General features: G+C 40.5%; 1 protein-coding gene and 1 long non-coding RNA gene across 3 annotated transcripts in view; one reads left to right on the top strand and one right to left on the bottom strand.

The window, feature by feature from the left end:
- The window catches only part of LOC112049585 (uncharacterized), a 15,104-nt gene extending 1,153 nt beyond the window's left edge, over positions 1 to 13,951 (top strand). Inside the window, exons 2-7 of one of the 2 annotated variants that reach the window (XM_052889296.1) lie at positions 593 to 682; positions 8,681 to 8,798; positions 9,571 to 9,763; positions 10,978 to 11,092; positions 12,164 to 12,421; positions 13,117 to 13,951. In XM_052889296.1, the coding sequence (XP_052745256.1) occupies positions 593 to 682; positions 8,681 to 8,798; positions 9,571 to 9,763; positions 10,978 to 11,092; positions 12,164 to 12,421; positions 13,117 to 13,163 (821 nt within the window). In that variant the 3' untranslated portion in view covers positions 13,164 to 13,951. Of the gene's footprint in view, positions 1 to 592; positions 683 to 8,680; positions 8,799 to 9,570; positions 9,764 to 10,977; positions 11,093 to 11,435; positions 11,509 to 12,163; positions 12,422 to 13,116 lie in introns of those variants that run through there. The other variant, XM_052889297.1, reaches the window with a different exon arrangement.
- On the bottom strand, positions 1,974 to 5,247 carry LOC112043042 (uncharacterized). The gene is made up of 3 exons (XR_008252120.1): positions 4,730 to 5,247; positions 3,978 to 4,071; positions 1,974 to 3,220 (listed from the first exon to the last, which is right to left on the bottom strand). It is a non-coding gene; the product is annotated as an uncharacterized LOC112043042 (long non-coding RNA).
- Positions 13,952 to 14,475: the final 524 nt, after the last annotated feature.

The following is a 14,475-nucleotide window of genomic DNA, read 5'->3' as shown; positions in this document are numbered from 1 at the left end:
CAATAATTATTTTTTTTTAATTTTCACGGCCTCCGTGGCGCAGTGGTATGCGCGGTGGATTTACAAAACGGAGGTCCTGGGTTCGATCCCCGGCTGGGCAGATTGAGATTTTCTTAATTTGTCCATGTCTGGCTGGTGGGAGGCTTCGGCCGTGGCTAGTTACCGGCAAAGACGTACCGCCAAGCGATTTAGCGTTCCGGTACGATGCCGTGTAGAAACCGAAAGGGGTGTGGATTTTCATTCTCCTCCTAACAAGTTAGCCCGCTTCCATCTAGACTGCATCATCACTTACAATCAGGTGAGATTGTAGTCAAGGGCTAACTTGTAAAAGAATAAAAAAAAATATTTAAAAAAATACGAATGTCCGGCCCTAGGTGCCGTTCGTGGTTACGAGACTTCCCTTTACGCCTTGAATTAAAAGATTACCGGCTTGGCACCTCCTTCAAAGTAATCAGTTAGTAGAAAGTATTACAGAATTTTGAGTCGGCTGTAAATTTTGTTTTTAATATTTATACTACAGAATGCATAATAATCAGTAATTCATACTCTCCTTTCACATATTTATGAAAGTAATTATTTTAATTAATTTCAGCACCTTTAAAATGCGACTTCAACCGCAAAAACTGCAGTTGGTGGACTGACGAAAGTGCTGGCGGAAAATGGGTATACCACGACGATAAGGGTAAGCCACCTTACCTACCTTACCTTATCAGCCGATAGACGTCCACTGCTGGACATAAGCCTTTTGCTTGGACCTCCAAGCACAACGATCTCGAGCCGCCAGCCTCCTGCGGCTCCCTGCAACCCGCTTGATATCCTCGGTCCACCTAGTGGGGGGTCGCCCAACACTGCGCTTTCCGGTGCGGGGTCGCGATTTCAGCACCTTGGGACCCCAACGTCCATCGGCTCTTCGAACTATGTGGCCCGCCCATTGCCACTTCAGCTTCGCGACTCGCTGAGCTATGTCAGTGACTTTGGTTCGTCTGCGGATCTCCTCATTCCTGATTCGATCACGTAGAGAAACTCCAAGCATAGCTCGCTCCATCGCACGCTGAGTGACTTTGAGCCTTCTAATAAGGCCCATAGTAAGCGACCAAGTCTCGGATCCGTAAGCCACCGTGAAGACAAAATTCGACAAAAATGTAATATAACGTTTTTTTGAACATTATTAAGGTTGTCAAAAACATAATTATGTTTGGATTTTATCAAAACTACACTTTTAATTTACCGCTATTTCGTACAAATTACCTTTTTTATTTTTATTTATTTATTTATTTAATTACATATAATAATTACATGATAAAAATTAAAAGGTGCACACATAAACTTGTTAAAGTTTTTCTGCGCACCCTTCGCCGTTGACAATACTGTAATTAAATCTACTACTATATAATACTATAATACTAATCTACTATGAACTTAAAAATAATAAAAATTAGAAAGACCCTACCTATACTAGAGCCCAAATCCGTTTAGGACTCGATGTAAGCAAACCAAAAATTACATAAAAAGGGTATACCCACCACCTCCCATGGCCCTTTCAACCTCTCGGTAATTTGGGCCGAATCGAGGGAGGGCGAACCCGGTACTTGCTCTTTGCGTGTTCCCGGGACGCCTTCTTGACTCCCTACAAGTTATTTTCTCTTTTCGCTCCTTGTCCCTTGATACTCACTCTCCCCCTTCTGGGGCTGGACGACACACGACGTTGACATAAAAAGATAAATAACATAAAACACAATCCTGCCGCGATACTGGTGTAGAGCAACACGCGGCATACGTGCGAATTGGCCGTCCAAACACAGCGCGGCAATCGCGGGACACAGCCCTGCCGCGCGACTATCATCCTTAATCAGCCTAAGCCCGCCAGCTCGCACTGAAGCAGCGCTGTTCAAACACCAAATCCCCTCAACCTCATAGCGAGGGCAGAGCATATTGAGTGGGAGAGGCTTCAGTGGGCCTATAAAAAGGCGGAATGAATGAATGAAATATACTTTATTGTATACTAAAAATAAAATATAACAAGCAATTAACCTTAAAACTAAAATATACAATATTGGCTGCCTTATCGCTAATCTCTTCCAGACAACCAATCAAAAAAGAGATTAATGACGGGTGTAGACATAATAGAGAGAAAAAGTAAATTACATACATTATTAATTACATTACTATGTAGTTAAATGGTTCATTTATTCAATTTTATAAAGTTTTACAATAATATTAAAACTACGTACCTAAAAATCTATAACTACATATTATAAAAATTAAAAAAATATATACTAAATTTATATTATATTGTTATATCTATTACATTACTTAGATAATGATAATATAAATAAAATAAAATAAAATAAAAAAGCCTTTTATTTCCAGTACAAACATACATAATTTTGACGGCCTCCGTGGCGCAGTGGTATGCGCAGTGGATTTACAAGACGGAGGTCCTGGGTTCGATCCCCGGCTGAGCAGATTGAGATTTTCTTAATTTGTCCAGGTCTGGCTGGTGGGAGGCTTCGGCCGTGGCTAGTTACCACCCTACCGGCAAAGACGTACCGCCAAGCGATTTAGCGTTCCGGTACGATGCCGTGTAGAAACCGAAAGGGGTGTGGATTTTCATCCTCCTCCTAACAAGTTAGCCCGCTTCCATCTTAGACTGCATCATCACTTACCATCAGGTGAGATTGTAGTCAAGGGCTAACTTGTAAAGAATAAAAAAAAAAAAAAAAATATACAATTTTGTGAGAATTACCTACTTTTAAAAATTAAGATGTAACTACTCTATGGTATTTATTTAAAAAAAACTATATTTTGCTGGAACCCCCCTCAGGTAAAGGCCTCCTCCAATGATGTTAACGACGCGTATTAATAATATTATGTACCTAAATGTATTATGTATATAGTTTAAATAAATGGTGAAATGGAACGCGTGTGGTGACAGCAAACGTCACTTAATGTCAGAAAAATCAAAACGTCACTCGTTGACAACCAATTTGAAAACCAACGACTCTTACTTCACCCGAGCAACGGTCACCACACACGTATCCAAAGAAATAAGCCGATTTTACCAAAAGCTGTGTTTTTATTGAGCCTGGCCCTTACAAAGTGGTCTTCGAGCCAAATCTTGAGCCGATAAAAGGTATGTTTCAAACTCCGCCGCCAAGCATCATGGCAAATCCTGCGCGTACCGAAGGAAGGCAGGAACGGGAGCAGAAACACCGCGACACTGAAATCGAAAGGCAAGTTCTCATTAAAGAGGAAATCCGGAAAAAACTTTTTGATACTGCAGAAGCGGGCCCTAGTGGCCCAAGCAACATATCAGTTGCACGTAGCAGGGCTTCTGCACATTCAAAGCGGTCCTCAGCCTCCATCCGGGCGAAAAAGGCACAGCTGGAGCTAGCGGCAGCGGAGGCAAAAGCTCGCATTGATAAAGAACTAATAAATAAAAGGTTAGAAGCTGAAGTAGCGGCGCTAGATGACGAAGATGAATACAGTCCACAAGATGAGGTGCGTACTACTAGTAATGTAGAGGAATGGCTAGACCGTAGCCAGCAGGAGCAGGCAGCACGGCCCGCTGTACACGAGCCGTGCCCGCCCGTCGCAGCAAGCGGCGGCACTGAAGGGACGCTCCAGACGCTGGCCACAGCTATAAAGGATATGGCAGCCCTTTCTCTGCGCAACGCCCCAAGCAACATCAGCCGTAACAGCTTGCAAAAAGAGCTACCGGTATTTATGGGTGACCCGATGGAGTGGCTCCATTTTAAGCAGGCATATGACGAGTCCACGCAGGTTTGCAGTTTCAGCGAAAAAGAAAATCTATGGAGACTGCGGAGCTGCCTACGCGGACCGGCCAAGGAGGCGGTCACGGCGTTATTAATTGGAGCCACAACCCCCGACAAAATAATGTCGGCGCTGGAATTACAGTTTGGCAACCCAAATATAATTATTTCCAGAATAATAATGGATGTACAAAAATTACCCACCTTAGCAGACGAATATCATAAAGATATAGTCAAGTTCGCGGTCAAGATCCAGAACTTCGTGGCAGCAGTCGTCGCGATCGGAGAGGATGAGTACCTGAAAAACATGAACATCATGTCGGCCGTATTAGCTAAGTTCCCGACGATCCTGTTAGCAAAATGGACGGACTACAGTTATCCGCGTATTATAGACGGAACAAAGCCTAAGCTCGTCATACTATCTGAGTTTTTAACGGACGAAGCAGTCAAAACAACAAAAACCGCAAGTATTATTAATTACATTAAGCCCGAGCACAGTTATAAAAGAAAACCATACGCCGAAAACTACACGAAGTCGCATAACGTATTAGTGCAAAGCGAGTCTAACACAAATGTAAGAATAAAATGCAGCTACTGTAACGATCGCGATGGGTCCAAAGTTCACAATCTACCGGACTGCAAATTATTTAAGAAGGCACTACGCAAGGATCGCTGGCATCACGTGAAACGATATCGTTTATGTTTTCAATGTCTTGCACCTATTAAGCACGACAGAGACCATTGCCCGGCGCCTAGGTGCGACAAGGACGGCTGCGGTAAGGCGCACCACCGATTATTGCACTACGATAACCACAATTTACGAAATGATAACATCACGGCCGCGCCTGAGTCCGAGTTTCGACCGAACGACAGCGAGATGAACACGGAAGCGCAGCAAGTAACACACATTATGGATAGTCGTAATGTACTTCTAAAGGTAGTAACTTTGCACATACATGGACCGAGCGGAACCGAGACTACAAGCGCGTTACTCGACGACGGATCAACTGTCACACTAATAAACTCGGAGCTGGCGGCGCGCGTTGGTTTACACGGACGTCACACAAAGATGCGCGTGTGTGGCGCATGGAACAATGCAATAGAATGCGACAGCGAGTCACTGAAATTTACTGTGACAAACAGAGACGGCCAACTATACTCGCTAACGGGAAATAGTGTAGACAACTTGAGTTTACCTGCGCAAGATTCCTCGAATTTATGCATTACGCGATACGATTATTTATCTGAAGTAAAAAATAAAATTAATCTCGCACATTATAAGCCCGAAATATTGATAGGGCAAGATAATTATCATTTATTATTACCACTACAAGTAGTTGAAGGCAAAGCAGGAGAACCTTTTGCAACACTTACGCCGCTTGGGTGGTGTATCCATGGTCAGACCAGCGAAACCTCATACAGCTCATTGCATTCATCCCTCCTTCTCAGCTCGAATCACAAAAATACAGGTATAGAAAATGAATACTTACCTCCCGAGATTCATGAAGAGGTACGGCAGTTATGCGCGATTGAATCTTTAAGTATAACCGCTGAGCCGCGAGAGAACTCCGATGACCTGCAGGCTAGGGCTCATCTGGAACCAACCTGTAAATTAATGGAAGGAAGGTGGCATGTTGGGTTGCCGTGGAAAAATACTGAAGCATTAGAACCTAGTGCTATAAAATCCAATAATGATCAGCACTCCGAACGAACTTTAGGCATCATGTGTTTACCTAACATAGATACGTTAGATTTCAACGTATCTTTCAAGCATATACCTACTGATATGATATTATTGCAAGAAACATGGCGATCTGGAATCGACTGGAATGAACCACTTAATAAAGAACTTTATTATAAGTGGACCGAATGTTTAAAGTTGCCAAAATGCATCGATAAGATGTACCTACCGCGTCACTATCGCGCAGCAGCGTGCGCGAGCGAGATGGAGAACGCAGTGAATGATGCACTGAACAGTGCAAGCGATTATAATGCCTACTCGAAACTTACATTACATGTTTATACCGACGCGTCAATAAAAGCGATGTGCGCCGTCGCATACTGGCGTTGGGAAGAAAATAAGATAATACGCATTGCCTATAATGCTAGTAAATATAAGGTAGCACCAGTAAAACAATTACTGTCGGTTTCCCGGCTAGAACTTCAAGCTGTCGGAGCTAGATTGGCGGAAACCATAATTAAACAGCATAGAATTAAGCCGCACAGAAAATATTTTTGGAGCGATTCAACTACTATATTACACTGGGTAAAAAATAGCGCGCGAAATTATAAAATGTTCGTAGCACATCCATTGGGAAAAATAGACGAACATAGTCGTGCAAGCGAATGGCGTTATATACCCACAAAACTAAATGTCGCGGACGCGGCTACGAGAGAAGTGTGTGATATGACCTTATTCAGCGGCGCATGGCTGTACGGGCCTACTTTTCTATGCTGCGATGCGGATGAATGGCCTGAAGATATGACTGGTACTGAAACAGAGCAAATGTATAACACAGAATGTGTAACTACGATAATGATAGAAAATAAGTTCACTTACTTACCTGTCTGTCCCGATCCTGAGAGTTTCTTTTCTTGTCTACGGCTGTTGAAATCTACATACATGGCGTTGGCTTTCGAAGATAAAATATGTAAAAAGCTTACCGGTGAAGTAGATGGTGCCAAGATGGCGCGAGTGGAGCTGATGTTGATGCTGTACGCACAAGCTCAGTCGTTTGCTGAAGACCTGGAACACCTGAAAAAAGAAAACATTTTAGAAAAGAAAAATAAATTACTTACCTTAACACCATTCTTTGACGAGCAAGGCATTCTTCGAGTGGGTGGCCGCATCTACGTTGAACCTGGAATCCCAAGAGAAGTCAAGCAACCGGACGGGCGTCATCCTGGAACTATGTGGACCTTCACAGCCCCACGTTGTCCCCACTGGGGTGGAGCGTGGGAAAGATTAATTAAAAACTTGAAGACAGCTCTCAAAGCTCATAGAACAAGCCCTGAAAGAAGAGGTTCTGCTCACGTTGATAGCGGAGGTGGAGCAGATTGTCAACAGCCGGCCACTTACTTACCCGCCGCGGCAGAAGCCATCACGTCTAATCATTTCATTCTAGGTACCTCGTCAAACCTTCCCGTACTGCGGGAGTGCAACGACTCTGGCAGGTTCCTGGGGAGGCAATGGCGCACATTCTCCAGCTCCTGGCTGACCACTTCTGGACTTGCGGGCGAAGTCGGGGCTGCTAAGGCGACTGGTGGCACGCGTCGCAATATTACCAGTGAGGAGCGAGTGCTAAAGCGCACTGGGGTGGAGAGTGTTAACGACGCGTATTAATAATATTATGTACCTAAATGTATTATGTATATAGTTTAAATAAATGGTGAAATGGAACGCGTGTGGTGACAGCAAACGTCACTTAATGTCAGAAAAATCAAAACGTCACTCGTTGACAACCAATTTGAAAACCAACGACTCTTACTTCACCCGAGCAACGGTCACCACACACGTATCCAAAGAAATAAGCCGATTTTACCAAAAGCTGTGTTTTTATTGAGCCTGGCCCTTACAAATGATTTCCATTTTTCCCGGTCTATAGCGATTTGAAGCCATTGTGGGCCTGCAATTTTTTTAATAATAATAATAATAATAATAATAATTTCTTTATTTTTGGCTACAAAGGCCCATTGGTTAGTTACAAACTTAAAAATTATGTTAGTAGGTACATATATTACATTTAAGATAAAAATAAAAACTATCTCACCGCACCAAAACAGAAATAAATTTCTGCAGGATCGGCGAGTCAGTCTTGCTTGCTAACATGTTCAAGATCCTATTGGGGCTCGCCCGCAGTCTTGCCAGGAGGGATGACTTTCGTTTTCTAATTATAGCATAAAAATCGTCTGTCCGCTCCTGCGCAAACATTCCTGACGCTGAGCAAAACCGGGGCAACCCCAACAGCATCCTGAACCCATTGTTATATTGCACCCTTAGGGTGTCCATACACTTCTGTGTGTAGTTAACCCACAGGCTCGCGGTGTAGAAGGTTTGGCAATATGCTTTAAATAGAGTAATTTTTGCTTCCTTACCACACTTCGCGAACCTCCTTAATATCATCGTCCCATCTAGAGTATGGTCTACGGAGATAATGATGATGACTAGGTTTAATTATATTGATTTTTATGATACATTCGGGTAAATAAGGTCAATACTAACTAATTAATATGTAAAAAACAAAGATTGACTTTAATCGAAAAATAAATCTATACTAATATTATAAAGCTGAAGAGTTTGTTTGTTTGTTTGTTTGATTGAACGCGCTAATCTCGGGAACTACTGGTCCGATTTGAAAAATTCTTTCAGTGTTAGATAGCCCATTTATCGCGGAAGGCTATAGGCTATATTTTATCCCCGTATTCCTACAGGAACGGGAACCACGCGGGTGAAACCGCGCGGCGTCTACTAGTAAGATTATAAAATTTCAAAATCTACTAATATTATTTTCGTATCGTAATTAGATGAAAATTCTAAAATGAAAATTCATAAACGCATAAATAACAAAGATATTTGTAATTTTGTTTGATCACTTATACAAATCTAACGATCAGCGAATCAACGACGTCATTAATTCGTGTCATTTTGTATGGGCGTTTTTCAGGGATGCGTGGCAGTTCCGCAAATCTGACTATTTGAATCCCTGTAGCTCTGAAAGTAATGATCGCAGATATCCTGTTACTTTTAGAAAATTGCTATACTTATAGAAAACTCTAATTTACATACAATTTAAAAACTGTCATCATCCCTATTTATTAAATGTCATATACCTATTTCCTACTTGAAATGAATTGATTAATTACTATTATGAATCATAATAACATAAACGTATTTACATATTTTATAGGGATTTTAGCCTTTTTTCATTTCAACAAAGCCGGCGAAGCAAACTTGATCTCTCCCATTTACGACCATGGTTTAGTGGAGGATGGCTGTTTCACCTTGGAGTACGGATTTTTTATAGAGTAAGTGGTAAAAGTAAATTTATAGAGTAAGTGGTAAAAGAAAAGTCGTCCATTTTTAGAGTTACTGTTATAAATATTTGTGCATAAATCATGAGAAAAACAACGAAATGTAATTGTAATTTCAATTAATTTTAAAATTCTTTTATTTTCTTATACTTTCTTTTCATTTGAAGCGGTTCCATCATCATGTACAAATCAGATAGTCGAATTCTGGCGAAACCGAGGAAATATTTTTGTTTGTTTGATAAATTGCATCTTTAAGATGACAGTGAATAGGCATCTTCTAGGCAAGCGCGTATCACCTTAGGCCACATTTACACTTACCATCAGGTGAGATATATACTCGTATATGTATGTATAAATATACAGTATATATTATATGGTATATGTATCGTATTGTTTAACTATTTTCTTTTTTTTATGCGTTATTTTCTTTTATATATTACTTCTGTACACCCTAGCCTATATTTTTATAATTTTTATTATTAGTTTCTTCCTTATGTTGCCTGGAACAGATCGCTTTTTAGCGATAAAGCCGCTATTGTGCATTTTCTTTTTTTCCATTATTTTTCTGTATTGTATGTTTCTTTGTGGTGTACAATAAAGTATATTTTCATTTTCATTTCATTTAATTTCATAACCCTTCTCATTTTGAAAGGAGACTCGAGCTCAGCAGTGAGAGTTATGAGTTGATAATAATTATTTTTTGTGGTCCGAACACAACTAATATTCACCTTCTAATCAAGTTAATTACCTACTTACTGTTTTATAGATTGAATGCAATACTTGCAACAGTCAGAGTGTACCAAGTGCCGGTGTCTCTAGGGGTGACAAAATTACTCACATCTACCGAAGAGATAAAAAGGAAATACATTATACACGAATTAGAAAGTGTCAATGTAATAAATGACACGAATTTAAATCCCGTCTCAATGTTTCATCCACATTATGCAGAAAAGTTCCAGGTACAAAAATAACAGTTTTTATCCACTCTTATAAGTTAGAAAGAAAGAAAGAAAAGATATTTATTTTTAAGTAATGCCACATATCACATTAAATCTAAATTATAACTTATTATGGCTTAACTGTCCATTCAAACAGTGGAGCACTAAAGAATGCCCTGTAATATGTGGCATAACCTAGAAAAAGGCCCCAACTCAGCATTTGGCGGATACTTTCAATAAAAAAAGTATGCAGCACTGATTTTCAGTTAGGACCCAGTTCAGGTGCCGCCACGCACACAGTCAGTTACTAGCTGACGCCATGCGGTTTTACCCGCGTGGTTCCCGTTCCCGTAGGAATATGAGAATAATATATAGCCCATAGCCGTCCTCGATAAATGCGCTATCTAATACTAAAAGAATTTTTAAAATCGGACCATTAGTTTCTGAGATTAGCGCGTTCAATCAATCAAACAAACAAACTCTTCAGCTTTATAATATTAGTTATATTTAATTACCTCAATTACGAATTTTAACGGTCACACTGAAAAATTATGTACAAAGACAAAGTTGTACGTCTAGCTTAAAAACATGTTCATGAGGTTTTTTGACCTCGTAACTCTTGAAGACGCTAGACGTACGAGGTCAACTGACCTCGTACCGCAGCGAACATAATGATTCCAAAGATGAAAGACATTTTTTCAAAAAACTTCGTCACAACTGCTATTTCTATTCCGAAAAGGGTTGATTATGTAAAAATCATTACTAATTAAAATTTGTTGTTTGTATTTGAATAACAGAAGAATTTACATTGAATCATAAAAAAAACAATTGCAAAAACAACATGGAATAACTTGTCTTTTTTAGGATTCGGAAAGCCTCGCGCTCATTTTAATGTCTGGCTGTATAACAAAAACAATATTTTTAAAATCCTCTCGCCAAGACCTCTCATTTGATGTGTCACATGATGCAGTTAATTCTTTTTTGTGTTTTCCATCTTGCCTCCAAAAGTAACCTTCATTGTAGTTTCAGAGATAGGGGGGGACAGACAGACATTAGAATGTGCGCGAGTGATATTATTATGTTGTGACAACATAGTGTTTTATACCAACTTGTCTTTTAAGAAACGTGATAGCCGAAGTATGACCTTCGATCTGGAGGTAGTAGGTTCGAATCCAGTCCAGGGCAAGGACCTCCAACTTTTCAGTTATGTGAAACTAAAACATTTAATTTTTCAGATTGTAATTGCTTACAAACAATTGGACATCGTACATTTTCTAATATCTAAATTTGAAATCCTTCGAGGACAAAAGTGCATTGAAGCAGCCAACGCAGCCGTTACAATTCTTCCTGGTAAGATTTCTTCAACACCCAGGATCTGCGATGGTTAGATCCTCGTTAATTTATGAAAGCAACAACTTATTAAGCCAATCGTACCATAGATGAACACCTACTATGGAGTGGAAGCGATAGCAAGTAACCTAAAGGGCTAACTTGTAAAGAATAAAAAAAAATTAAAGTTATATTTGTATACTTTCTTTGAGATGACAGAGACATTACGTTCTTAGGCGCCAGACGCTCGGCCTTATGCTATCTAACTCTTCTCTAGAAATACATGAAGTCTTTATTTTAAAGAAACAGTTGCCAGAACAAGCAAATGGGATGGTAAGTGGATAACCGTCAAAACACTTTACAGCTCACGCAGGTGACAAGTCCTATCAGTGCCGCCCTGTACACATCAACGCGAGCACGTGTTGTCTCATGTGCCTGTAAGTACACCAGCAACCGCGCCCTTCACACCGGAACACTGCAATGACACTTCCTGTCAGTGCCGCCCTGTACACATCAACGCGAGCACGTGTTGTCTCATGTGCCTGTAAGTACACCAGCAACCGCGCCCTTCACACCGGAACACTGCAATGACACTTCCTGTCAGTGCCGCCCTGTACACATCAACGCGAGCACGTGTTGTCTCATGTGCCTGTAAGTACACCAGCAACCGCGCCCTTCACACCGGAACACTGCAATGACACTTCCTGTCAGTGCCGCCCTGTAAACACCAACGCGAGCACGTGTTGTCTCATGTGCCTGTAAGTACACCAGCAACCGCGCCCTTCACACCGGAACACTGCAATGACACTTCCTGTCAGTGCCGCCCTGTACACATCAACGCGAGCACGTGTTGTCTCATGTGCCTGTAAGTACACCAGCAACCGCGCCCTTCACACCGGAACACTGCAATGACACTTATTATTTATTAGTAAGTATTAGTAATATTATTAAGTATTATGCACCCATTCCTAGCACAACTATTTTGCTTAGTTTAGAGCAAAGTAATTCCCGATTTAAAAATTAATTGTTATTATTTTAGTAAAATATTCTTAAAGTAAAATAATGATCAAATTTATATTGTTTGCTTTCTAGGTTCTATACAAACATATTATGTTAACCGAAACAAAGACATGCAAACAATAACAACAAAAGAAACGTCATCAACAACAACAGAAGATTTACCACCAACAACAACATCACCACCAACAACAACATCACCACCTACAACAACAACTCAGTCGGCAACAACAGCGGCCACAGTCCCGGTGACAACAGTCTCGCCCACAGCAGTACCGCCACCATCATCAGCTCCGCTGTCAACAGCAATGGGACAACATTCAGGGCTAAACGGTAATTAACTATGTCATCATAATATAACATTTAAAAAAAAAACAAAAGTCAAAATTCATTTATTTCAATTAGGCTTAGTTTACAAGCACCTTTGAAAGGTCAAGATTATGTCATAATTTAATTAAATTTAATGGTGGTAATAACAGTCTCACTTAAAACTAAAGTTACGAGGGTTCCAAACGCGCCTTGGTCCGAGAAGAGCCCACAACAAACTCAGCCAAGGTTTTTTTTTTTGTTTACCACCATTTTACAAACTTATTTAAAACTAAGCACACAGTCGTTTATTACACTTTTACGCCAAGCTTTTTTATCATTAATATAATCATTAACACTATAATAAGCCTATATATTTTTGTTTGCAGCTGAATTGATCTCTCCTCTTTTTTTAAGCTAGCCTGGCCCTGTTATCATCATTATTACCATCCATGGAGTGACACCATGGGAAGAGACATGAGGCACGGCTGGTTAAGGGTTAAAAGTTACGATTTTTAGATAGAACAAGAGTAGAACTGTTCTCATGGTAATAAGAGACGCCCGCGACTTTGTCCGAGTATAATTCAGTTTCACCTTATGTGTAAGAAGTCGTGTGGGTAGTCAAGCGTGTGATGATCGAACCCCTGACCTCTTGATGCTGAGTGCGGCTCACATACCACGGAGTTACTGAGGGTTTAACAATGTTTTATTTACTGTTACAGGTACTCAGCCAAAAGTTGTAGAATGGACGTATCGAGTATACTATTAATAAATAATTTTGTTTTGAATTCTCCGAATGGCAACTACAGAGACGAAATCGAGAACTTCAGCCTATTTTAATATTTTAATGAGCAACTACAGAGCGTCCTCCTGTTGGGTATATCGAAGGACCGTAATTATATATATGTTGCTGGTTCAGGGGTTGCGTTCTATACCTATAGTTGTGATGAAATCTGCAATTACCAATGATTGACTCACCCAGTTGACCGGCAGAAAAACGGCTGGAACGTCCAATGCTTCACTGACGGCGGGATCCCTTTACATGCACGGCACAAAACATCACCCAGGGTGGTACAAAGTTTATGTTTTCACGGAAAACAGCGGTAAAAAAGTTCTCGAATTTTTAACACGCTGAGGCGGCTACGAACCGGCTAGCATTCAGAGTGCTTCGTCACTACGCCGATGGTGGCGACGCGTGCGTCGATCAATATTGGCGGCATTGGCGAAACTAGCCAATCGCAAGCCGTCAGACGGGCGGTAGATTCAATATTACCAATCGCAGAAATCAAAACAACTACAGATTAATAATTATCGAACAGATATGGACCGACTAGGACCAACGGCTCAACGTACTCTATGAGGCACGGAGTTTAACACCGCCAACTTTCCAACTTAGGGACTTACCATTACTGAGCATTTCAGATTAAAAAACCTATTAGATAATCTTAGCTTACCCATACATATAACTCACACCTAGCACTTTAAAATCAGAAGCGTAATATAGATGACGAATATTAGTATGTATGTTTTATAATTTTAATAAATATATATGCGTAACTTTTTCTATTTTTATTTCTAACTGAACCCATGTCAGTTCCAACTTTATCCTCAATTATCACTGTTGTTATGCTTAAACGTAAAACCGTATGAATTTTCATAAGTTAAGGTTTAACAATGAAAGACATTCATATAAACTTTCGACCTCTATTTCACCCCTTTTTTATATTTTCTCAAAAAATAGTCGTTTACGTTCGTCTTCAACGTCCCGAAATTCACCTAGATCGGTACAACGGTTTAGCCGCGGATAGGAATAAGGATTTAGTTCAGAATTAGTTCAAAACAAAACTATAAAATAACTAGCGGACCCGCTCAAGCTTCGCTTTGACTCATTAATTTATTTATTTGCACTTCTTCCCTATCCCTACCTTACACTACCCTACTCCTACCCCTACCCCTACCCTACCCTACCCTACAACTACCCTACCGCTACCCTACCCCTACCCTATTTCTATACCATAAACCTACCCTACCATTACCCTACCTTACCCCTACCCTACCCCTACCCTACCCCTACCCTACCC

The sequence above is a fragment of the Bicyclus anynana genome, chromosome 25 (assembly GCF_947172395.1).
Source record: "Bicyclus anynana chromosome 25, ilBicAnyn1.1, whole genome shotgun sequence".
Lineage (NCBI taxonomy): Eukaryota > Metazoa > Arthropoda > Insecta > Lepidoptera > Nymphalidae > Bicyclus > Bicyclus anynana.
Note: the sequence above shows the minus strand (reverse complement) of the source record. Positions and strands in the feature narration are given on the sequence as shown.